The 22193-nt window shown below is 42.1% G+C and overlaps 1 protein-coding gene across 1 annotated transcript in view; it reads left to right on the top strand.

The window, feature by feature from the left end:
• The window catches only part of LOC142415610 (contactin-4), a 194443-nt gene that overhangs the window by 128079 nt on the left and 44171 nt on the right, over positions 1-22193 (top strand). Inside the window, exons 10-11 of the mRNA XM_075514156.1 lie at positions 611-740; positions 4662-4812. Coding sequence (XP_075370271.1) covers positions 611-740; positions 4662-4812 — 281 coding nt within the window. The remainder of the gene's footprint in view (positions 1-610; positions 741-4661; positions 4813-22193) is intronic.

The raw sequence follows: 22193 nt of genomic DNA, 5'->3' as shown, positions 1-22193 counted from the left end.
GACAAATGATACCCTGGTCTTTTGTTCCACACGCTAATTTTGCTTGCTTCACGCTGGTCACTAGCAGATGGTCCTGTACTTACATCACGTTAGTGGCTGGTATGAAGTAAAGGATCATTAAATTATTAACATCTATATTGTTTTCAGTAAACTGCAGAGGATTTTAAGTATTTCTGTCTGTGCTAGCTGAGATGGGAACCAGTCTTACTAGCCTTCATTGCCATATATACTCATAATACCATTGTTTTAAATGTTTTAAAGAATACGGTTGGCTGTGATATGCTACTATGGAACAAAAGTGTATTTTTTGATTCAAGTTTATCTGTTTGAAAGGGATATTATTCTAAATGGTTCGGGTATTAAATCAATGAGGAGTCAAGGGAAAGTCCTCCAATTTAAGTTGCATTTACCACTACTGTATTGGTTTTACCATTTAGTATCTAACCTGACATAAATTTAGCTGGCAGACAAATAGATTGGAGCATGCAAATTCTTCCCATTACTGCTACTTTTTTTTGTCCACCTTGGTATAAAATACAGCACAACCGCTGGGTTTATGTTCCAGGGAAGGATCTCCTTATTTACTTTTTTGTTTTACTGTTTCCTACAGGGCAGAGTTCAGCTAGAGCAGGGCTCGCTCACGATAATGAACGTCAGCCTGTCGGATGCCGGCATGTATCAGTGTGTAGCAGAAAACAGACATGGCATCATTTTTGCCAGTGCAGAACTAAGTGTCATAGGTAAGTTTACTTTCCTGAACACTGCAAACCTTCCGAAACCGGCAAAGCCTTCACCCAAGCTGGTTTTGCCAAGTTTCAGCATCTGAAGGGCTACTGAGGATCTTTGACAAGTTTTTGTTTTTAAGTAAGGCATGAAATGAAAACTTGAGAAAGTGGATAGACATAGAACAGATTTTTTTACATCATCCCATCTTCCCATATTCATCCAGGTGACTGAGCACGGAGAGCTGGCAAGCTCACTCAAACTCTTGCTGGTTAGAAACGTTTATGGAGAAACCCGACTATTGCAGTTCAGAGCATACTGGACAGTAACTGCCTGCTCGTGGGCTGCAGAGGCTGACTCTCTTGAGGAAATGTTGAAAAACCACTTGTCTGAATAGACCTTTCACCATTCTAATGGCAAGTGTAATGCTCCCGTCCCAAACCCTTGCCAAGAAAAACAACTTCTGCCCCACCCGTTTTGTGTACACCTACTTTACTTGTCCCAGTTAATATCAGGAGAAGCTCCTGTGAATCCAGGTGGTTAAATACCTGGTGGGAGGGAGTAGAGATTACAGAGCCAGGCTTTTCTCAGTGGTGCCCAGTGCAGGACAAGAGGTAATGGGCACAAACTGAAGCACAGGAAATGCCATTTAAACATAAGAAAAACTTCTTTACTATGAGGTTGGTTGAACGCTAGAACAGCTTGCCCAGAGAGATTGTGGCATCTCTGTCCTTGGAGATACTCAACATCCAACTGGACATGGCCCCGGGCAACCTGCTGTAGCTGCTCCTGCTTGAGCAGGGGTGGCATGGGACCATCTCCAGAGATCCCTGCCAGCCTCAGCTGTCCTGCAAGTTTGTACTTCATTCACAAACGTTGCTCTTGTATGAGTGGCAGGCCTGGAAACTGATATGTCAGCATGGATATGTAGTTTCAAAGGGTTAAATAGAATTCAGGATTACAAAATAGTGGTTTAGTTGTTTTCAAAGTGAACGTTCAATAGCATCATTCCCCACTTTATCCTGAAGAACAAAGCATGAGGTCTTTTCTGATTATGACATTTCCAATTATCGGTCATTTTTTATCAGCAGCGATAGATGCCTGCATAGAAAAAAAACTCATTTGAAAAATTGTCAGTGTTGCTGTTCAGGAAAAGTACAATAAAGCTCAATAAATTAGACTTCACAGTGCTAAGATTTATTGGATGTGTTACTGCGTGAAAGAAAGAAATAAACCCACTGATGCTTTTCCTGTCTATTCAAAACCCTGGTAAAAATGAGCCTTTTGGAGGAAGGCATATCTTCTCAGAAGACAGAGACTTAGCCCTTGTTGATGGGTACCTCCAGTGCCTCCCCGTGCCTGGTAGTCCCACAGCACCCAGGAGCCGACCTCGTGTCTCCACAAAAAGCAAAGACCTTGGAGAGCCTGCTCTTAAAAACCTGCCAGATAACGTGGTTTTGGCTGACTTCTCATCTGGATTATGCAATTGTGCTTCTGTATGTCACATGAAAAGTACCAGAATGGTGTGCTGCAGATTAATTTCTATGGACCTGTGATTTAATTTGGCATATTTTTAAAGAAAAACAGCATGTTTTCCTTTTCACTAGGGTTTTCAAAGGAGGTCAATATTCTGAGCTCTCACTGAGAAATGTTAACTTTTAAACAGATCTTTCTGAGTATAAAAATGGTTATTTTAAAAGGTCCTGAAGTTAAGCACTTGGCATGATTAAACACCACTAATAGCAAGTGAGACTTACAGCAAAATTAAGTGAAAAAGAGAAATGGAAAATTACAGACAGAGCTTTTCTCAGAGTGATTCTTCTCTATTATTGTTGCCAATTATATTGCCTGGAGTCTTCAGCTAAAACCGGGATCCTGTTGTGCTGGGCATTGTAAAAACGTAAGATACAGTCATTGCCTTAAAGAGTTTTCAGGCTAAATGTTTAAAAAAAAAAAAAGGTGGGCTTAGAGTGAAAAAAAGTAATTAAAATCCTCATTTTACAAACAAGGTGTGAAGAAATTAAATGCATTACCCCTGAAGTGGCACAGGGAAGCTGTGGTAGCGCTGACAACTGAGCCCAGAGTTTCTAAATGTCAGATGACAACATTTTGAATGTCGCAGAATAAAACCTGTATTGTGCAACTCCTCTACCTCACGCAGGACCAAGAAGGAAATAGTAAATGACTTGTAAAAAAACGATTCTAAACCATTCACTACAGAGCTGGAAATAACAGGATTATTCAAAAATCTGTTTTGCTCATAAACTTTGGACAATCATCTGAGAAATTATTTCCAGAAGTGATAATGTATTAATTATGATAATACGATATAAATAATAATCCATCTGGTTCTGACTGCATTGGTGGGAAGTGAGCCTCAGGATGCTTACTTTAATTTTGAAATGGTTTACATCACCGGTGTTGGTTTTCAGATGGCTCTTTTATAGACTTTAATAACATACATGTTTTCCTCTATGCTAAAATGAAGTCAGCCATCTGTGATTAGACATAGAAGACAAGACAGCTCAGACATTAGTGAACTCTGATTCATGAAAGCGGAAGATGAGATCTATTCGATCATAAAGCCCATCCCATTATCAGTGTAGGATTATGTTTTATTCAACTCTTTTGCGACAGGAATGATATCCAAAGGAATTGAGGCGGACGAGATGCCCTAAGAAAAATTAATTTGCTTTCTGTATCACATGGTAGATTTTGTCTCCCAGATGCTTCAGGTGAGCTTTAGATCATTTTATGGAGCATCAAGCAGATGCAATGCACAGTGATCTAAACTCTCACCTCCCAGGGTGCAGCAAGAAAGTAAGTTGAGGAAAATGCTGCAAGCTGGGGAGATATGGGGATGGGGCAGGAGGCACAGGGTGCAGGCACGCAGCTAGCAAAGGGGATGGAGAGAATTAGAGGGGACTGGGCAGAGTTTGCTGCCACTGATCTGTCAGAAAGCAAGCTCCTGTCAGCAAAGATGTAATGAGCAGGGCAAGAGTTGTTCATGAAACCCTTAAGCTGCCTCACCTATTTGCTCAGAGCTTTCTATATTGAAAAAATTAATTGTCCTACTTTGATATAAGTAAAACCTTCTGGTCGTCTTTGGGGAGTTCACTACCAGAGTCAGTCTAGAGGCAGCCGCCTCAAAGCTCTGCTTGTCATCGGGTCCCATCAAATAAATAATTAAAAATCCTTTGAGGCAGGAATCAGAAACCAAACCATCTCCTCCTTCCCAGGCCTGCCTTACAGCCAGGCTGCAGACTGTCTGCAGGGCTTTGGTGTTTGCTTCAATGAATATCTGACTGTTTTTCACAAAACAGAAGAGCGTGCCCTGGAGGGACTAAGAAAGATGATTCGAGAGTACCTTGTACCCTGGTGCCTACTTAGGTCTTGCTTTGTTTTGCTTGGTTCAGGATCTGGCCATGTCAAGGTGTCCCACCCTTACAGCATGAAAATAAAAGACCCTGTTTATGCAACAATTGTGAATATAAAGCATAAAAATGTCAATTCTGATTAATTGTATGGGTTCTGTGTTTGTGACAATTTTCCTGCATGCTGTTGCTCTGCGCATAGCAATGTTCAACAAAATTATGATCACGCTGTTATGACACAAAAAAGGAAATACATTATACAGTTCATGCAGACATAGTTCTTAGGGGTGCTCCCCCAAATGAGATATGTGTGGCACCGGGTTTCTGCTGCTTGCTGAGGTTACTGGTTTCTGAAATTTGTAGCTGAACATGCAGTTCTAAACAAGTAAAGAGCTGAAGCATTCAGGTGTCTGTTTGCCCCATCCGTATGTACATATAGTTCATAAAGTCAGATCATTTAGGAATTGCAGGTGAGAAGCAGCCCTGGAATATTGTAATGTTCAAAAGAGCCTGACTTCGGTTTTTCCGGGGGGAATTCTGATTTTTTTTTTTTTTTCCTTTCAGCCATCGGTCCAGACTTTTCCAAAACACTCTTGAAAAAGTTAACGCTTGTTAAAGTGGGTGGTGAAGTAATCATTGAGTGTAAGCCGAAAGCTTCCCCCAGACCTACTTATTCTTGGAAGAAAGGAAAAGACATCCTAAGAGAAAATGAGAGGTAATGTCTTAAAGTAACCATTTCTTTCATTAGCTTGCTCCAACCCAGGGGCTTTCAGCAATGAAAGCTAAATTTGTCATTAATAGCTTCCCAAAATTGACTTGCAAATACATGTGAAAACAGCTAGTGTTCAGTCTCAAGGAGCTGGGGGTGAGATTTCTATTCCCATTGTGTTCATCCCACTCTCTGTGTACTATTATAGCATCCCTGCCAAGAAGCTGATAAAGATACATTCTAAAAAGCAAATATTTTGCCTCCGCATTGCTCTAAATAGCCATTGTTTTTCAGAAAATTTCCCAGGAGATAAAAACCTCCACTGCAAATTATACTGCTCTGGTACATTACTCAATGTCCCACAAACAGGAATTATTTGGGGTTAGTAATTAATTTGGCAGTCCTGATGCCCAACTTGGACACAGCTTTCTCAGACTGTCCCAGTCTTTTTTTTTTTTTTTTTATTGTAATTTAAAAGGAGAGTATTAGGAGGAAGTAGGAGCCTACCTTTCAAATTTGCATGCATGGTTTTGAGTGATTTGTTGTTGACTGTGTGGAGGTGCAGTAGTGTTACCTGTCCCACTTGTGCAGCACCTGAGAGCAGGACCTGGAGAGCTGTCCTTGACAGTCCTCCAAAATATGATGTGCCACTTGGATTGATGGGAAAAATCCTGTCCTGTTAGTAAAGGTCAAGAAGCCAGAAATTACAGGAAATTGTTATTTTTAAAAGCTTAAACGTGTTAGAGCTGTTCTTTTATCTTGGAAAGTCTAGTCTTGCTCTAGCCAACCTGCCTGCCTGTAATGGGCACTGAAATATATACTGTCGTGGTGTATACGAGTATGCGAAAAGCTATAGTTCATTTAGAGCCAGATGAGTAAAATAATGAACAACCTATTTCTGACTTATTCAGCTCCTGTTACCTGGTCTTTACAAAGCTATTGTCTGTGGACTGTTCGACTTCGCCTCTTGGGATAAAAAGAGTTGGGTGATCAATTACACAGAGCTTCCTCTAGCAGCCGGGGTGCAAAGCTGTGCGAGGTCGAACTTATAATAGATCAAGGTATATTGATTTTTAAAACTGAAATAACTTGTTCCTCTGGTGAAGATTGTGCAAAGCATGGGAAGTATTAAATACTGGAAGTTTTGGAGTGTCAGCCTGTGAGCTTCCATCCGTCCCCCTGTCCTCGCTGGCGCAGTCCGTAGCTGATATGTGCTGTTTTCTCTGACGCTGTTCTCCTAGGCATGGCACAGTCCTCATTTTAATTTAGGAGTGAGAGAGAAAGCATTAGTTTATTTGAGCAAGGGCTTAGGAAAGGAAAGAAATGTGAGTGACTGTGTTTCTTGCTTGGTCACTACTGTCCAATGCTGACAACAAAGTGATTTTTTTTTTTTTAAGCACTACTTTTTCATCTGCAAACTTACCTAAAAGTTGGATGCTTTAATACAACAGAAACCCCTGTATCCTGATTTCCCAAGGGAATGTGGCTCATGCACTGGTAGCATAAGGCTAGGTGGAAGCTCGGTTGCCGGTGTGTTTACTTCCAAATAATTTTTGAACTGTTTATTTAAACTGGCTGTAGATGTTTCAGCTGGTTTCCGCCAAGGTTAAGCGAGGAAGACATACACCTCAAAAATAGCAGGTTTCTTCAAAGCTTTGTGAAAATAGGCAACTGGGAAAAGGAGACACTATTATTTCCCCTCAGTGAAACCCTGTCACCTAAAGTCGTGCCATGGTAGACATGAGGGAGTCCGCACCAGAGCACCCTGAAGGGTGCACACATCTGTGTAAGTAGTGTAAGGCTGTACCCACAGCGTTTTCCTGACCGATCTTCTGCTGAGGCATATAGGCAAGAGGCAGGTATAATCATAAAAACTTGCTAAATAGTATATACCTTGCTATCTGCTGGTCATAGTCCCCATGCCCAGGCAGACTTTAGGCAGTGGCTGGGAGGACAAGGTGTGAGTACAACACAGTCCTCCGAGCAGCTCAGTGTTGAGCTCAAACGCAAACCGAAGCAAGACCAAGGTGTTGGTGCTCGGGTCAGCAGCAGGCTCGCCGCCACGCTCCTCCTGCTCCTGCCGAGCACACCGTGCCAGAACCGGGAGCCTCCCACCTGGGCACCAAGCCCTGGATGGGAAACCAGACGTAAAATGTGCCCAAGCAGGTGTGAAATTTTCTGCTACTTCAGCCCAGGGTTTTTTCTGCCGGCCAGATCATCCAGTGGGGCCTATCTGGCAAAATGTCTTAATGAACACCTCTCCGTTGACTTGGCAGTTGGACCTATTTAGTTCTTATACGCAGTTGGTTATGTCTCCCGTGGGGACAAGGGTGTTGAATCCTCGCCATTGCCTTTATTAACCACACCGTCCTTGCAGTCTGTGCCTGGAGACTGTGTGAAATGTGCAATTAGGAAATTATATTGTCTTATATGATCATGGCATTGTTCATCAGCACTGTCTGACTTCACGGGCAGGAGAGGCCAAGTGCCTGGTCCTCTGCTTAACGTTGCTGTATTTCTGGTTTCTTCAGTTGCTGAAATGTTATCTCCTTCCTGCCATCCCAGGGGACAGCAGCATTGACTGGAGTCCAGTCCTAGTACATCCCTACACCCACGCTTATGTGTGGGCTTCAAATGAGAACTTTCTTGGCTGTTGAAAAAATCTGTTGAAATATAGAAAGAAAGATGCCAAGAAAAGCTGTTGCTGAAATCTCCTCATCTCGGGCAGAAAACAGAACTTTTAGACAGGCGTGGGAGAAGAAACTTAAATGAAATCTCTGGTTAAACTGACGTTAAAGAGTCCTTCAAGTTTCAGGGAGGCACCTGAACATCTGGATACTTCTCCAAACTGAACTTGATCATGTGAAGGTTAATCAATATAGATGGTCCTTCCAATTCCAGGCGGAGTTAAAAGCAACGTTAATGTGTCAGTCCTTGCTCTGAATTCTGATGTACAGCCTGACGGCTGCCATGGCAATCACTCAGGCATTTCTCCTGGGGCTTGTGTGACTTTTCAGATGGAATGTAATATTAGGGACTCCTTGCTGGAGACAGAAATAGTGTGCATCAGATTTTGCTGCCAGGACTCTTGCTCTGGAGGCTACTGCTGTCCAGGAGGCAAAACTAAGTGTGGTGTTCAATGTTTGCCCAGAGGGCAGAAACTACCATGGAAGAAAAGAGCTTTATTGGCTTAGGTTTCATATTCTGCTCTGGAGGCTGAGGCAGTGTGTACCGCACCCCTAATGAGTAACATGCCCTGAAGGTATCTCTTACTGGTGGTTGAGAACTGTGCAATTGTGTTATTAGAAATTCTGCCCTGGGGTACAATTATATTATTGCAGTCATTAAAGGCAGTTCATCTCCATAATAATGGAAATCCTGCCTTGGAGGCCTAACTGAGTCAAAATAATGTTAGTAGCCTGACTCCAGAAGGTAAATTTTATATAGAAACAGCTATAGCACAGATATAGATATATTGCAAATGCTGCTTGGAAACAAAGACTACTTCTATATAGGTAAAGATACAGAGATCATTTTCTACCCTTGCTCTTCCCTTCACATTTCAATGCAAAACGGCTGTTACACTCTGTGGGAAAGGTCTTCAGTCCTATTAATGCCACTCTGTACAAATCAGCCTCATAGGGCCACTGGTGGAGTAAGAGCAGGTGAGCCTGCTGCCTGTCACAGTATCTCCCACCTTCCGCAGCATCGGGACAGGAGACGTGACTAAAAAACACCTATGCTCTGGGAAACCCTCGCTCAGGAGCAGGGGATACCTTTTAGATAGGTCTCCATAAAGCTGTGCAGGCTGCATCATCAGAGAGACAGTAGTATACAAGCAGTGTTTAGGACCCATTTGCCCCAGCACACTCCTCAGGCAGAAGTCGTTTTACCCTTTCAATATACAGTTACGTATATAACCTGGAAGTTTGAGCCAGTTGTGGAGCTCTGCAGCTGGTAGGGAGTTGTTCCAGAAGCCAACAAGCACTGGGAGCTCAGGGTGGAAGTAAATCCTGTCTTCTGGTCATTGCAAAACTGCGATGTGTCTTTGGGACATGTCAGATCATTCATCAGACAGAAAGATTTGAGTTGAGTTCAGAAAGTTTTTCACTTGCCATTTGGTTCTCTTATATTCATATTTTCAGATATGTTTAACCTCCAATTTCTTTATTCTGACTCAACAATAGCAGAAAAGAGATTTTGGAGAGCTGGAATCCCATTACATAGGTTCTCTTTTCTCATGTCCCAACTCTGTTGGTGTGACTCAGAAGTGACGCTGGACTCAAGCCTGTGAGATCGAGATGGAGAATGTTACTGCCCAGCTGCCTGAGGAGGGCTGGCATCCAAAACCAGACAAAAACTCCTCGAGTCAGGAGGGCACAGACTGTAGAAGCCAGAACCTATGGTTCTTATTTAAATCTCAGTGGCACGTTGGTCTTATAATCTTATGTCTTCATCCCCCTGATTTTGTGAAATAACAGTCAATGACAAGAGAGTTTTTGGATATAAATACATAGCATCTATGGCATCATATACATAGCTTATAGGCATCATACAGGCATTATATAGAGACACGGTCTTCTGCAATTATTGCACTATGCGAAAGACATGATTCGAACTGTGCTTATACTTCGCTCCAAAGCTGTATCAGAAACCAAATCAATCGTTTCTAGGTGTCAGTGGGAGTTACAGAGGTAGAGGGTAACTTAATGTCAGATTTACCAATATAAAACAGAAATCCATAGTTACCCATAAGTTTGGAAAAATTTCTGTGAATTGATGGTCCCTGTATAACGCTGAAGTGAATGAAAGCAAGTCCTTAATGGAGAGTCTTTCCTTTAAACTCCTGAACTCCTAAAGCCAAGCATCCTCCAGGCCACAGTATTTCCCATTTGTGAAAATTATTTCCTGGCATTATGTAGTATATATTATTCATCGGCAGGAGTTAGGAGGGGAAGTCACAGCAGTCAGATTGTTCTTGCAGGATTTTGTTAATCCTTTCATAATAATTCAATTACATCTAATGCCACAACATTAGATAAATTTGTTACTGGGACTAGTGCTTTAAAACCTTTATTTTCAGGTGATCTTATCACAGAAACCTTTCAATTTCTTCATAATTACGGCGCAGCTCCCACGGAGAGCTGCGCTCGGTTGCAAGCGTGAGCGGTTCATCCTCACAGTGGTGGAAATCAGAAGTCACTGTAGTTGCCGGCTCATTCGTTCAGGTTTCCTGGGTGCAGGAGGGAGAATCAGGCTGTGCGTGATTAGAGACAAATCCTGGAGCTACGCAGAGCGCTGCCAGCTGAAATTAAAATAAGCCTCCGTCACAGCTGCTCCCACGGTCCAAACTGTTGGGCAAACGTCCTGCAATGGAACTGTAATACTCTTTGAACTATAGATCAGGAAGCATTTTTAAAATAATTTAAACCAGTTAATTCAGCAGTTAATTTAAAACAGTTCATTTTAAAACAATTAAATGTCCCTTAATTTTCATATGGTTTTCTGTAGCCCACGAAAGAACAACTTTGCAGCCCAACAAATCTGCAGGTGCTGTCACGTACGCACGCACGCACGCAGCGTCCAAGGGCTCGGCCGTGGGAGCACTGGGGTTTAACGTTAGAGCTGAGACTCGTCCTGTGATCTGTGTCGACAAACTGGGGCATTTTGTCACTCCACTGCACAGATTGAACTGTCTTTTAATAATTTACCACCAGAGGCCATTTTGTTAGAGTATCTTAAGAAAATTTCTCATGGAATTGGTCAAGGGATACATTTTGCTGTTGGCATGGAATGATTTTGCTGGAGTAGCATTGGAAGGGGTTGTTAGGCACTGCTTTGTAAGGCAAGATTTGCATAACTTTCCCTGCAAGTCTTTCCTCTTCTCAGGTGCTTGTTTTGGACTTACGGAAATGACTTTTAATTTACATGCCATTAATAATTACATTTATTTATTTATTTCTCACAGAGTGTCTCATTTTAGATATCAGTCTGTCAGAGAGACATACTGTCATTTCCCAGAGGTGAAGCTGTAGCGTTGTGTGGTTCAAGAGCAGATGAGGGAGATGTCATGGTTCAGTCTCTTGGTCTACCATGGCTTCCTGCTGCGCTCGTTCTCCTTTGCTCCCCAACTGTAGATGGTGTGCAGGAAAACCAAGATAGCTTTTTTTTTAGGGAAATACTATATTTCTGCCAGTCTTGTGGTTTGTTACCAGCCGCCTGCTGATGTGTCGATCAGGCAAAGCATGGGGACAGGCCGTGGTACAGCAGCGGGGTGAAGCATTTAGGTCTGGGCTAGTGCTGGCTCTAGCGGCTGCCCCGTGTTGGAGAGCCCTGCCCTGGGGTGCTTCGGGGCATCGCTGCGAAGAGGGGAGCGGGGCTGCAGTGTTGTTAGCTATCTATCTGATGCGCTTGGTAAGAGCTTGCATGTGTCAAAATCTGATGTGTATTCCCTTGAAATAATGAATGTTTAAAATATGTACACAATGGTCTTCATTCCTAATGTTTTCCTAAAGCCACGTTTACCCTGCCACCAGACGTGTACTCAGTCTGGGACAGAAAAATAATAGTACTTTTAAGCCCCAAAACAAATTGCTCTTCTCCCGTTCTTGTTCATGTAAAGCCCTTACATCATTAGAGCTGTTTCTTTTCTATGAATATACAGTGCATGCATTGTTTATACAGTTTAATTGTAAGGAAAGAAATTCATAAAAAACAAATGATGTTCTATGCTGGTAGCAAAGAATATGAAAGTGTCCAATTAAACAGCCACTCACTATGACTTGTATAATAGCAACATCTGTTATCTTAATTAAACAAGTTTCTGTATAAAGGGGCCCTCATAGTGCACTTTGTTAGAGCAGGATGTGACCTAGATACTCCAGGCACGCTCACTGTCTTCATGGAAATTTTCCCAGTTGGTCCCATTATCTTGCAGTCTTGACAAGCTTCATGATACATGAGCACACTCTTGCACACACAAAGCCATACTGCTTAAAGCAGGAAGATTTTTTTTTTTTTTAAGCTGGAAACCAATAAAAGCGCAGAAAAGCAGCATATAGTGGCATTTACCCATTGAGTTCAGTCACAGCAGCATTTGGAAGTGTAAAGAGTGCCCAGCTAACTTAGACCTCGTCAGATAACGTTCAGGAGAGAGAACTGCGCTTCCAGAAAGTGCTTCAATTTGTTTTCAAAACTGGCTTATGTGCTTCAGGATTTAAGTAATTTAGGTCCAGATTTTTCCAGGTATTTCATTGCTGCTCTCCACCGTAGCCTAGAGTCAGAGATGATCTAGAAGGCTAAGTTCAGTTTTGAACTGGTAACTTCAGAAAAGAAGATGAGGACTTGAGATTGGGAAGAGTCTCATGAGGACTCGGGGCTTTGTACCCATCCACGAACAAAAACACAAACAGAGCCACCCCGAAATCCCAGCCTCGTCAGGAGGAGACCCAGTCTGCTGCTTGGGGCCTGCCGGGAAGATCAGGAGCCCCATGCCCAGGGCTGCAGGACACCAGGCAGCCGTGGCTGAAAAGCCTCTTGGATACATTAATACACAGCTGTGCCTGCAGGCTTATTAATATGGGCAGTGAATGTTAATTTGTTCATAAAGAAGAATGTTTGAGACAAAGAAAGAAGAGAGAGAGAAGAGTTTGGAGATGAAGCTGAAGCCCTGTCCTGGGGGAAGCCGAGCCTCTCTGTCCTGTCCTTAGTGCCCAGGCCAGCACAAAGTCGGCAGGAGTCATAGGGTAAAGCCCAAAGCAGCAGTCTCTCCTCCCAGGAGCTGGAGTGATTGTGGCCAAGGAAAAGCAGAAAGCTCTCACCTAATTTTTTTGTTGTCTTCTGCACTTCAAAACTGTTCAGAAAGACTTTTCTCTCTGGAAGAGGTTAGCCATGGTTTTCTCGAGAGTTCACATCCTAAGGACCTCCTCACAAGGGTTGTTGATTTACAGACCCCCTCAGGTATTATTTTTGTAACAGGAATTTTAACATATTCACTTCGATGCTATGTCATTTTGAGAAGGAAAAATTGTGAAATCAGACAAGAAAAGAAAGGCTTTTCTCTTATTCTTTCAGTATCTCTTGAGCTTAAAAAGTTGTATAAATTCCAATTTCTTATTTGTTGCCTCAGACTTCCTAATTAGCTGTTAATTACTTTAAACAGCCAGAAAGAAAATGGCAATAGGACAGACAGCACATCTTTCCCAGTCTGGTGCCAGGATACAAACCATGGTAATATTTTTATACTGATTACTTGAGAGATAAATTGCCAGCAGTGGCTTTTGGAGACACAGTCTAGTGACACTTCAGCAGAAAATAAAACCTCAAAGGATGCTTCCTACCGTTGTTTTGCATTAATTGTGTTGACTGTCTTTTTTTTTTAAATAAAGCACCTGTGCAATTTCTTTAAGGCAGACAGGTAACCAAACCATCAATAACTTGTCGGGCTTTCATTACATCCTGCCTAGGCAAAATGAAAAATGACACCCTGCAAATAGCTTTTTGAAGTTTGAATCGACAATGCAGCATTCATCTTAGTTTTCAAAGACAATGGCAGAAGATGGCTCTACTTCATTGGAACATCTGAAATAACTGGCGTGTCAACTTACTTTAACCAATTTTCTGCAAAGTAGAACTAAAATGAACCAGGAAATCACTTGATTCAGTGGTCAGAGGTCTTGGAAAGCAGTCGTTCTAGGCTTGATGGCCTTGTGTTCATGGACCATTTGTTTCCCAGCAGAAGCTGGCTTTAGCCCTGTGCTGTTCTGGAGGATCACAGTGTGTTTTAACATAAGCTCGTCATGGCTACGGGTCTGTCAACTCACCACTAAACACTTGTAGTTTAGTGTGTGCTAACACTAAAAACCACTGATTTGTGTGATCTGAAATCCATTGGTGAAAACCACTCAGTTTTGCCATAGTTCTCTTTAGGAGTAGGTCACTAACTTTTCCTTGCTTCTTAAGGATAGTTACATGGACCTGTTTTCTTTCCTTTGTGTGTGTCTGGCAAATATAATAAATCCTGTTGCTTCTGTAGTTCAAGATATCTATTGTATGCTTGTATGCATAACTCTATAAGTGGTATCTCCACAAAGCTTAGCTGTCCATCTGTTTCACTTTAGCAGCTTTCTGATGATTGAACCTTTCATTAGTAAGTCAGCGACTCCAGTTCATTCTTGTATTGTCTTGTCCTGCTGTTTTTGAACAACTGTTTCTAGCAAAAGGTTATCTGAGAAGGTTTAGAGAGTTATCAAGAATCCAGATTCAGTGCCGGTTTCTTTTGTATGTGTAAAGTAATTAGGCTGATCCCTAAAATTTGCAAGTTCATTTATCTGCTCCTGTAGAGCTAGGAAATTGTTTCGTATAACCAGCCACAAACTGTTGTCGAGCATACTTGAGACACCGATGAACATAATCCCGACCTATGCCAAGTTTCAGCTGGTGTTCCAGAAATGAGACTCTCTCTCTCACACCTTGACACAGTCTCCTGTAACATCAGCAATCTGTTCCTGTTTTCCCAGCAGATTATTTTCAGCGTGGTGTTATTGTAGTATTCAGTGATACACATGTAGGACATCATTGCTACCACTGCTACTGCTGGAACAAGCTTGCGACCACAGCCCAGCCATGGTTTGACCAAACTCGCAGTGCTGCTGTGACCCAAGATATCTAGAGAAGTCAACGGGCTTTTACCTTGGGGCCTGTGTATTAATTTTAAAAGTAGAGCCCAGCTTGCAGAGGCAGGCAAAAGGAGAGGATGAAGCATCCAGAGACCCCCATCTCAGAGGCATTAGATCTCCAAAGCATGGTAGGACACGTCCCGTGTTTACACACCCTTAACGGAAACACTGTCACTCGCTGCATGCTGTTAAACAGCTGCTATTTTTCCTGCTTGAGGTGTCTCATCTTTATGATTATTAAATTCATCTCTAGGTACCGTGCATACAGCTACAAATTATTTCTTCCTCTCTATAAAGACACTCCAGGAAAGAGCGAGTTCCTCCCCGCAGTGCTGTTGTGTCGGAGGTGGCAGGATCTGGCTCCCAGCGGCGAGGCAGGTTTCTCTCCGTTGTGAGCACAGGCTGCAGCCAACGCTTTCAAAAATAAATGCCTGTAATTAGTCTCCTAAATGCAATTTGAAATTGATGTGTGGTTCATACTTGTCCTCCAGTTGAAGAAAATAGTAATAATGATTTTAGTAAGTCTGTAGCATTTTGAAGGAAAAAGTTATTATCAAATATTTCTTCTCTTGGATATTTTCATGATTAAGAGCAAGAAGGTAATGATTTTACAGTTAGGGCCACACTTCAAGAAACGCGTGTTTAAAATCCAAGGAAATAATTATATGTCTACCAGGGAAAAAGGATTCCTAATGAACTTTTTAGACAACCTACCAGACTTGGTGATATTTTTGGTGATTATTTAAACGTCATTTTTAAGTGATGTAAATGTGTCTTTGGATCTTGCAAATCTATGTTAATGTCAATTACAAGTGGAGTGGGTAATTTATCTTCGTACTGTGGGCATTTTTTGTTGAAACTAGAGGAAAAGATGTGTTATCTTTGAAAGACTATGCCTTTGGGCTTCTATTCGGGTGGTATCAGCTGGAACAAATAAGCTGAGAATGCATTTACTGCTTGTGCTCTAATCTCACAAATGCTTCCAGAAATGGTTTGTGTCAGCAGCTGATGCACAGAAAATCTTGCATGGATTTTTTTCTCATAAGAGAATAATTTTTATGAGCTTCAGTGGATTTCCCTTTAATGCTCACCTTCTCCGGACCTCCGCAGAGTTTGCTGCAGGTAGAGGGTGATGGCTTGTCCTCCGTGAGGAAGGAGTTGTTGACGAGGGTGGCTGGAGGCTGCGCTTCCAAATTTGATTCCTCAGATTTCCACTGTCCCTCTTCATAGACTGGGAGAAGTCACTTAATCTCCGTGCCTCTAGCTATAGTCACTGCCCTGGAAGCATGAGCATAGCAAATACTTCACCAAACATTAGGTAGATTGAATGCAGTAGTGGCTTCGCAGCACCTGCTGCTTTCTACGCAAGATTCACCTCGCTTCTGAGTGCGAGAGAATACTTTGTGGGGAGCAGCCTGTCTCTGGGTGGGTAATTGCGCATAAAGGGATGTTTTAGCCTTTTGTGGGGCCGTTTGCAAGTGTGCTTTGCCCCTCCACCGCCACCATCAAGAGCCGCTCCGGGGGAAAATTCCTGGGGCTGCTGGTGCACGTGCAGAGCATCCCCATCCTTCACGGGGTCATGGCGGTTTTCATGGGTTATGGCAAACGGCGAACTTAGTCTGTGAAAATAAACCGCGAAGTTGCAGAGCTGTGCCGAAAGGGCAGTTTCCCATGGGGGATGGTCTTCATTTCCCACCAAAATCAATGAAAAATTGGCTCTTTGCTCCATTGGACCCTTCCAGACTCACAAAATCTTCTCTGATAGCTCAAATTATCATTGCCTCATGCCTCAGGAATGAAAGCTGTAAAAACAAGCTTTCCTTTGCTTTACTCAAATCTGCTTCCTCAAATATTTATTTTCACGACGTGGTCTTTCTTACTGTATTTATTTTAATTTTGTGTGTAGTGAGAAAAGAGCAGTAGGGAGAGGAGGCAAAAGGTTTCTATTATTTGAAATTCACCACAGCCTACTTGTTTACTTCAGGATCCCTAGCAGTGTTTGTGCTTGGTTTTCATTTGTTTCTCCCCGTTATCAGCATCCCTTAAGAAAGATATTTTGTAGAGAACTGTTCTTCTTAGATAACCTAGGGATATTTTTATATTTGAATTATGACTCTAGGCATCTTTAAACAATTTACATGAACTCTCTAATAGCTGGAAATGCTCCCTTCTTTCCCTCCCACCGCCCCACTCCTTCGGGATGATGTTTTGTCACTTCCAGACTTGTCTTAAATATTTACGGGCAAAAGGGAGGATGATGACAAAACACAGCTTTTGTGTTTATAGATATTAATATAAGCTGGATGCAGTATTATTTATTTGGACTGCTCCGTCATTGCAGATAAACCATTTGTTGAAAAAGGAAATTGTGGGAGAACTTAGGATGCCAGATACATGACTGGTTTAAGCTGATATTGAATTCAGTGCAGTTATGTAGTTTGATATTGCCAAAAGGGCCCCTACTATTTTCTCAAAAATATTTGTCTGAGCAAAATATGTTGTATTTTTTTCTCTCTCTCTAGAAAAATATTTACAGTTTTTTATGATAATCTGAAAGAATTGCAATTTATACTCTCCTCACCTTTAGTTCTTCATACTTAGCAAGTCTGTAAATAAAAAGCCTAAAATGAAAATACGTTTATACACCACAGTTCACATCCCTGGAAGAAGTGTTCTTAGTATTTTCTCGGAGATCAATATCGAGAATTCACTAAGAAAAACAAGTGTAATACTCTATTTTTTGATGCAGCAAGGTAAGAGCAGCTATTGCCTAGGGAGACCTTCCAAAAGATTCGTTTTAATTCTTTGTGCTTTCCTATTGTAGTCCCAGAGCACAGAAAATGCTAAATGAACCCAAATTCTATGCACCATAGATGTCTAGGTGATGTTCCTCAGCACCTTGTCCAGCCAGTGTTTTTGACTTGAACAAAATACATGTATTTTAGAGATAGAGAAGCACTCCCACGCCAGAGACCCCGGAGCCCCACATAGCTGAGCCATACACAACCTCAGGAGTTCAACCACTTCATCCTCAAGCTCTTTAGCTCCTTTTAAAATGTGTCTCCAGCAAAGCTTGTGGGAAATATTCTGCTGAACAAAATGGAACAGGATTTTACCTCAGTTTGTTTTGAGCACATATAGTTCTTACCTGAAAATTAATTATAGGGAATTTGCTGTTAAGAGACCTGCCAGTTGTCATGGATAAGGAAGGTCTTATCTAATGCCTGCTTTCACCAAGAGAAAGACATGCACTAAATTAAATGGGCTTTGACTGAGGCTCTAAATTAGCTCAGACTTCTCTGTGAACCATGAAAAGACAAGTAGTTATAGACAAATAAGTACCAAAGCAGCTGTAGGTGGTTATCTAAATCAAAACTAACAAGTCCTGGACAAGAAGTTGCATATGTGTAGAAGATTGCCTGTGCAGTATGGCTGTCCACATGGGTTGTGAGTTTAGATGGATGATCAGATGGAAACCACTGTAATGCCAATCCAACAGACAGTATCGTCCTGCATTTCACTCGGACTTATCCTAACAGCCGTTAGACATGGACCCAGCTTCTCCTGTCCTCACTCACTTTGCTGTCCTGACCATAGCCCTTAGGTTGCGTTGACGTCCCACGTTGGTGGCAGTGCAGACACCATCCATTTCACACACATTTTCAGAAATATCTGGGGTTACAGGACGTGGATGAAGCCCAAGCCTGGAAAGCCCTGTCTGCTTATGGGGGAATGCTGAGCGTTTTTGGCTGGTATTGACATAGGGTGGGAAGTCTCAGATGGCATGACGAGGCGCGGGGTGGGGGTTAGGATCAGGGCTCTCCCCTCGCCCTCTCCTCCCTGTGCACCAGGGACCGTTGAGGGTGTTGAGTGAAGCCCCAAGAAGTTGGCTTTGACCTCGGCGTATACTTTAATGGGGATTAATGTTATGAAGCAGAAAGCTCTGACCTTACTTTTATTTATTTACGCAATGTAAAGGTTGTGGTCACACACGAAGACAGCATCCCAGGGCCACAGAAATTATTAGCTGTGGACCACACTCGGAACCAGCCCATTCTTCAACTGACAAGCAGGTACTCGTGAGCGGTGTCCCTGATTTTGGGGAGGGCTGTGCTCTGAGCAGTAAATCCTCCCTCTCAGCCCAACCTGTGAGTTTCAGGAAAACACAGTTTTCCTGAAATAGCCTAATGGCCAATACTGCTTTTATGAGATCATTTTAATAATCCCAGTCTCTGCCTCATTGCACGGGAAGCATTATTAAAAAGGTAATAAACTGCAACAAAGATATGTGATAGAAATAGAAATAATTTGATAAATAATGCAATTGCCCGGAATCATTTACATTTGCAGTAGACTTGTGGGATGAAGCAAAGTTGCTGTTAGGCTAAAAATTGCTCTAGATATTCCTGCCTACGAACTATGGGAAAAGGCTGAGCAAATACACCGCTGAGATTGCAGTCTGGTCTGTCTCGTGCTTTTGCTTTCTTCCTCTGCTTCCAACCCCCCAGCCCAAGCAAGGCTCTGGAGGATGGACAATAGGCCATTCATCATGTCGGCTGAAATACACTGTTTTTCACAGGTACATTTAACCTAAATCCTCTCTCAGAAGACGGATTATCTCTTAGAAGAACTCTGGCACAACAGTCTCTTTTCAATAGCCACGTCAACCACTGCCACAAAGGCTGTACATGAAGGGATCAATGGTAGTTTTATCTCAAATTGCACTCAGTGTGTGTTTCTTGCAGCTGACATTCATTTAAATGCTTCCTCTAAGACATCTTTTCTCCCTGTAATAGAAAAAAGATCAGACATCCTAAGCATTGTTTCCTTGGGAAAAAAAAATTAAAATATTCACTTGGCTAAGCACGAAATATTTCGGATGCATGTGTTTAATCAGCAGTGAAAGCAAGTGTAGTTATGCTTGTATTTCGTAAATTAAAATGCTAAAATTATCAGATAAGAAACAACATACCTTATTTCATTGCAGCAGTGCTAATAAAACCATTTGAGAGGAAAAAAAATGTCACTTTATAATTATGAGCACTTTGCTCCAAAGAAACATTGGAGCTCTAATCTGCAGTCCAGTAGTTCTGCTGCCCGCCTGCGTGCTGCGTCCCTCGGGAAGATAACCGCTACTGTCACACACAGCCTGCCATATGCACTGCATTTGTAGTCCATTCATATTCCACATGTTTCCGTCTGCTGAACAGAAAAATAGAGGGCAAGCTGAGAAGAATATATTGAGGGATACCTGCAGTATCATCTGTCTGGTGCAGATCTTCTGTCGGTGATGTGTGTACTTTGTGAGTTAGAAAATAATTCGCAATGAAAAGGTTAGCGCATGGACCTGCGACTTATCCCTGCAAAGGCTTTCACCCGGCGACCGCAAGGTGCGGGTGAGGTTGAACAACCCCTGGCTCTGCAGTGCTGATGTATTTGGTTCCCGGACCCACATAGATTTTCTTTTAATTAAACAGCAGAGCAAGATGTTACAGTAGATACTATAAGTCTGGGATTTTTAAGCAAACATTCTGTCAAAGCATGAGGTCAAACCTGAGCAGCAGGTCATAGGCATGTTTTGATAGATGCAAGTGATGCAGTCAGACACCCAAAGGTCAGATTTCCTTGGAGCTGGGATGGAGGTTATTACTGATACTCGGTTTTATGATATGCTCCGGGAGTTTTGCAGTTTTCAGTCATCATTTATATTCCAAATAAGGGCTTGATCTCATTTTCAGAAAGTCAGTGATAAAACTCTTACTGATCTCAACAGGACGTATTCTATCTCTAAATGCATATGTTACTGACTGAGAAATATTTATCTGCTCCTGGGAATCCTGCCCAGCAGTGGGGGATGCTGTGGTGAGCTACATGAATCAGATCTATTGTACTCGATTCAGGGTTGGAGGTAACATAACCTGCTGATGGGCGACTTAACAGATATGGCAGATGTATCGTGAGCTGAAAAATAAGCGCTAATAGATCAGACCAAAATGATTACGCACTGCGATTTTTCCTCATACTGCTCCAGGTCTGCCTGACCTCTTCCATCCAGTTCCAGCAACTGCTGGAGACACTGGGCAAGTCAGTATTGCTGTACTGATCCAGGCAGCTGGCCGTGCTGATGTGGCCATGATGCCAAGGTGGGTCCTTTCTAGGTAGCTTGGGTGTCTTTGAATAGCAGCAGAGCTCTGTGCAGCTGTAGCGCACGCTTAGGTATTTTTCATCCATAAAGATGCATCTTTCTCCTTAATGTACTTTTCAAGGTTCACACCACCCAAGTAGACAAATGCCTTAAGACACTTCCGTTCCTGCAGAGCTGGCAAAGGGCACGCGCAGTCGTCGGGCATGCAGCATCAACAAGAAGCTGCTATGGAAACTGTGTGCCTATCAGTTTTGCAGACAGGCTTCTTTAGGGTAATGCAAAGCATTCAGCTTGCAACTTTTTACATTTGCTGCTGCAGTGCCAAAAAAATGGGCAAGGAAGGCTAAGGAGGAATGTTTTCAGCATTTTTAAAGGTCCTTTGTCCCCAGAAGAGTTTTGATCAAAACATTGACAAGGTCAGCTCTTCCTGGAGTAGAACCCAAAGCTTCGGTTTAGGAAACAAACAATCCTTTTATCTCCTAATTTCAGATGTGTCTCTGCTCTCTGTGGACCTGAAATCTCCAGCTGACAACACAGACCAACAGATTCCGTCTTACAAATGCTATGTTTAAAATAGATGATCTTTATATAAGGATGCTAAACTATCTTATATCATCTTTTTTTTCAAATGGATATTTTTATCTTCTTCAATTTTTCTGATATTAGCAGTAACCATGAGCCAGGTTATCAGTAGAGCAGTTGCATTAATCTGTACAAGAAGAGATTTACATTTTTAATTGTTGTTACCACCGTTGTGGTTAGTAGTATCGGGGAACCCAAAACATTCAATAGCAAGTCACTAGCTCATTTTTTGAGTTTGTAGTGGTTTAAAGAGGTGCATACTCAGCAACCAGCACTCTGTTCTGAAGTAATACACAATTATCGGAAATGTGAGTTATTTTTGTGTCTTCCTAGGCATCTTATTAGAAAACATTCTGGGGGTGTATTTCAGAAGAGGAACAAAGTGTACGGAACAGTCCTTCATTTAATTTGAACTTTGTGTCTTGAAAGAACTTTTTCAACCGAACTGCTAGAAGTGGTTGATGAAGGGGTGTTTGCTTTCAAGCCAGTTAGCAGTTTGAGAACCTCAGTGGCCTGAAATGAGCCTCCCCTCTCATTTAATGTGGATATGTCTGCAAAGAAAATTTGTGTGTGAATTAGCAAAATCAGTGAAAGTTCTTCCTACTTTCTCAACTAACTGTAACAAATTTCAAAGTTTAAAATAATTACTTGTTAAATTCTGACACATTGGATTGAAATTAGAGGACAAAACATTCAGTGTAGAAAAGCACCTTCAGCAAAAAGAGCCACATAACCGTAAGGCCTCCTAACCAATGAGTCACAGTAAGGTTTTAATGGTCTGATTTATTTAAAAAAAATTCAGTTAACTTGCACAATTATTTGTCAGTTTCAATGCTGGTCATTTACAGGAGTGTGCAGGGAATTACTTAGTTACCAGATGAGACTTAAACATGCCTGGAGACTCTCCGGGGAATGGGTGTGGAGAACTCAGTGCAGGTCCCACCTGAACTCTTTGGAGCATGTTACCAGAGTTAAAGGATGCC

The sequence above is a fragment of the Mycteria americana genome, chromosome 11 (genome assembly GCF_035582795.1).
Source record: "Mycteria americana isolate JAX WOST 10 ecotype Jacksonville Zoo and Gardens chromosome 11, USCA_MyAme_1.0, whole genome shotgun sequence".
NCBI lineage: Eukaryota > Metazoa > Chordata > Aves > Ciconiiformes > Ciconiidae > Mycteria > Mycteria americana.
Note: the sequence above shows the minus strand (reverse complement) of the source record. Positions and strands in the feature narration are given on the sequence as shown.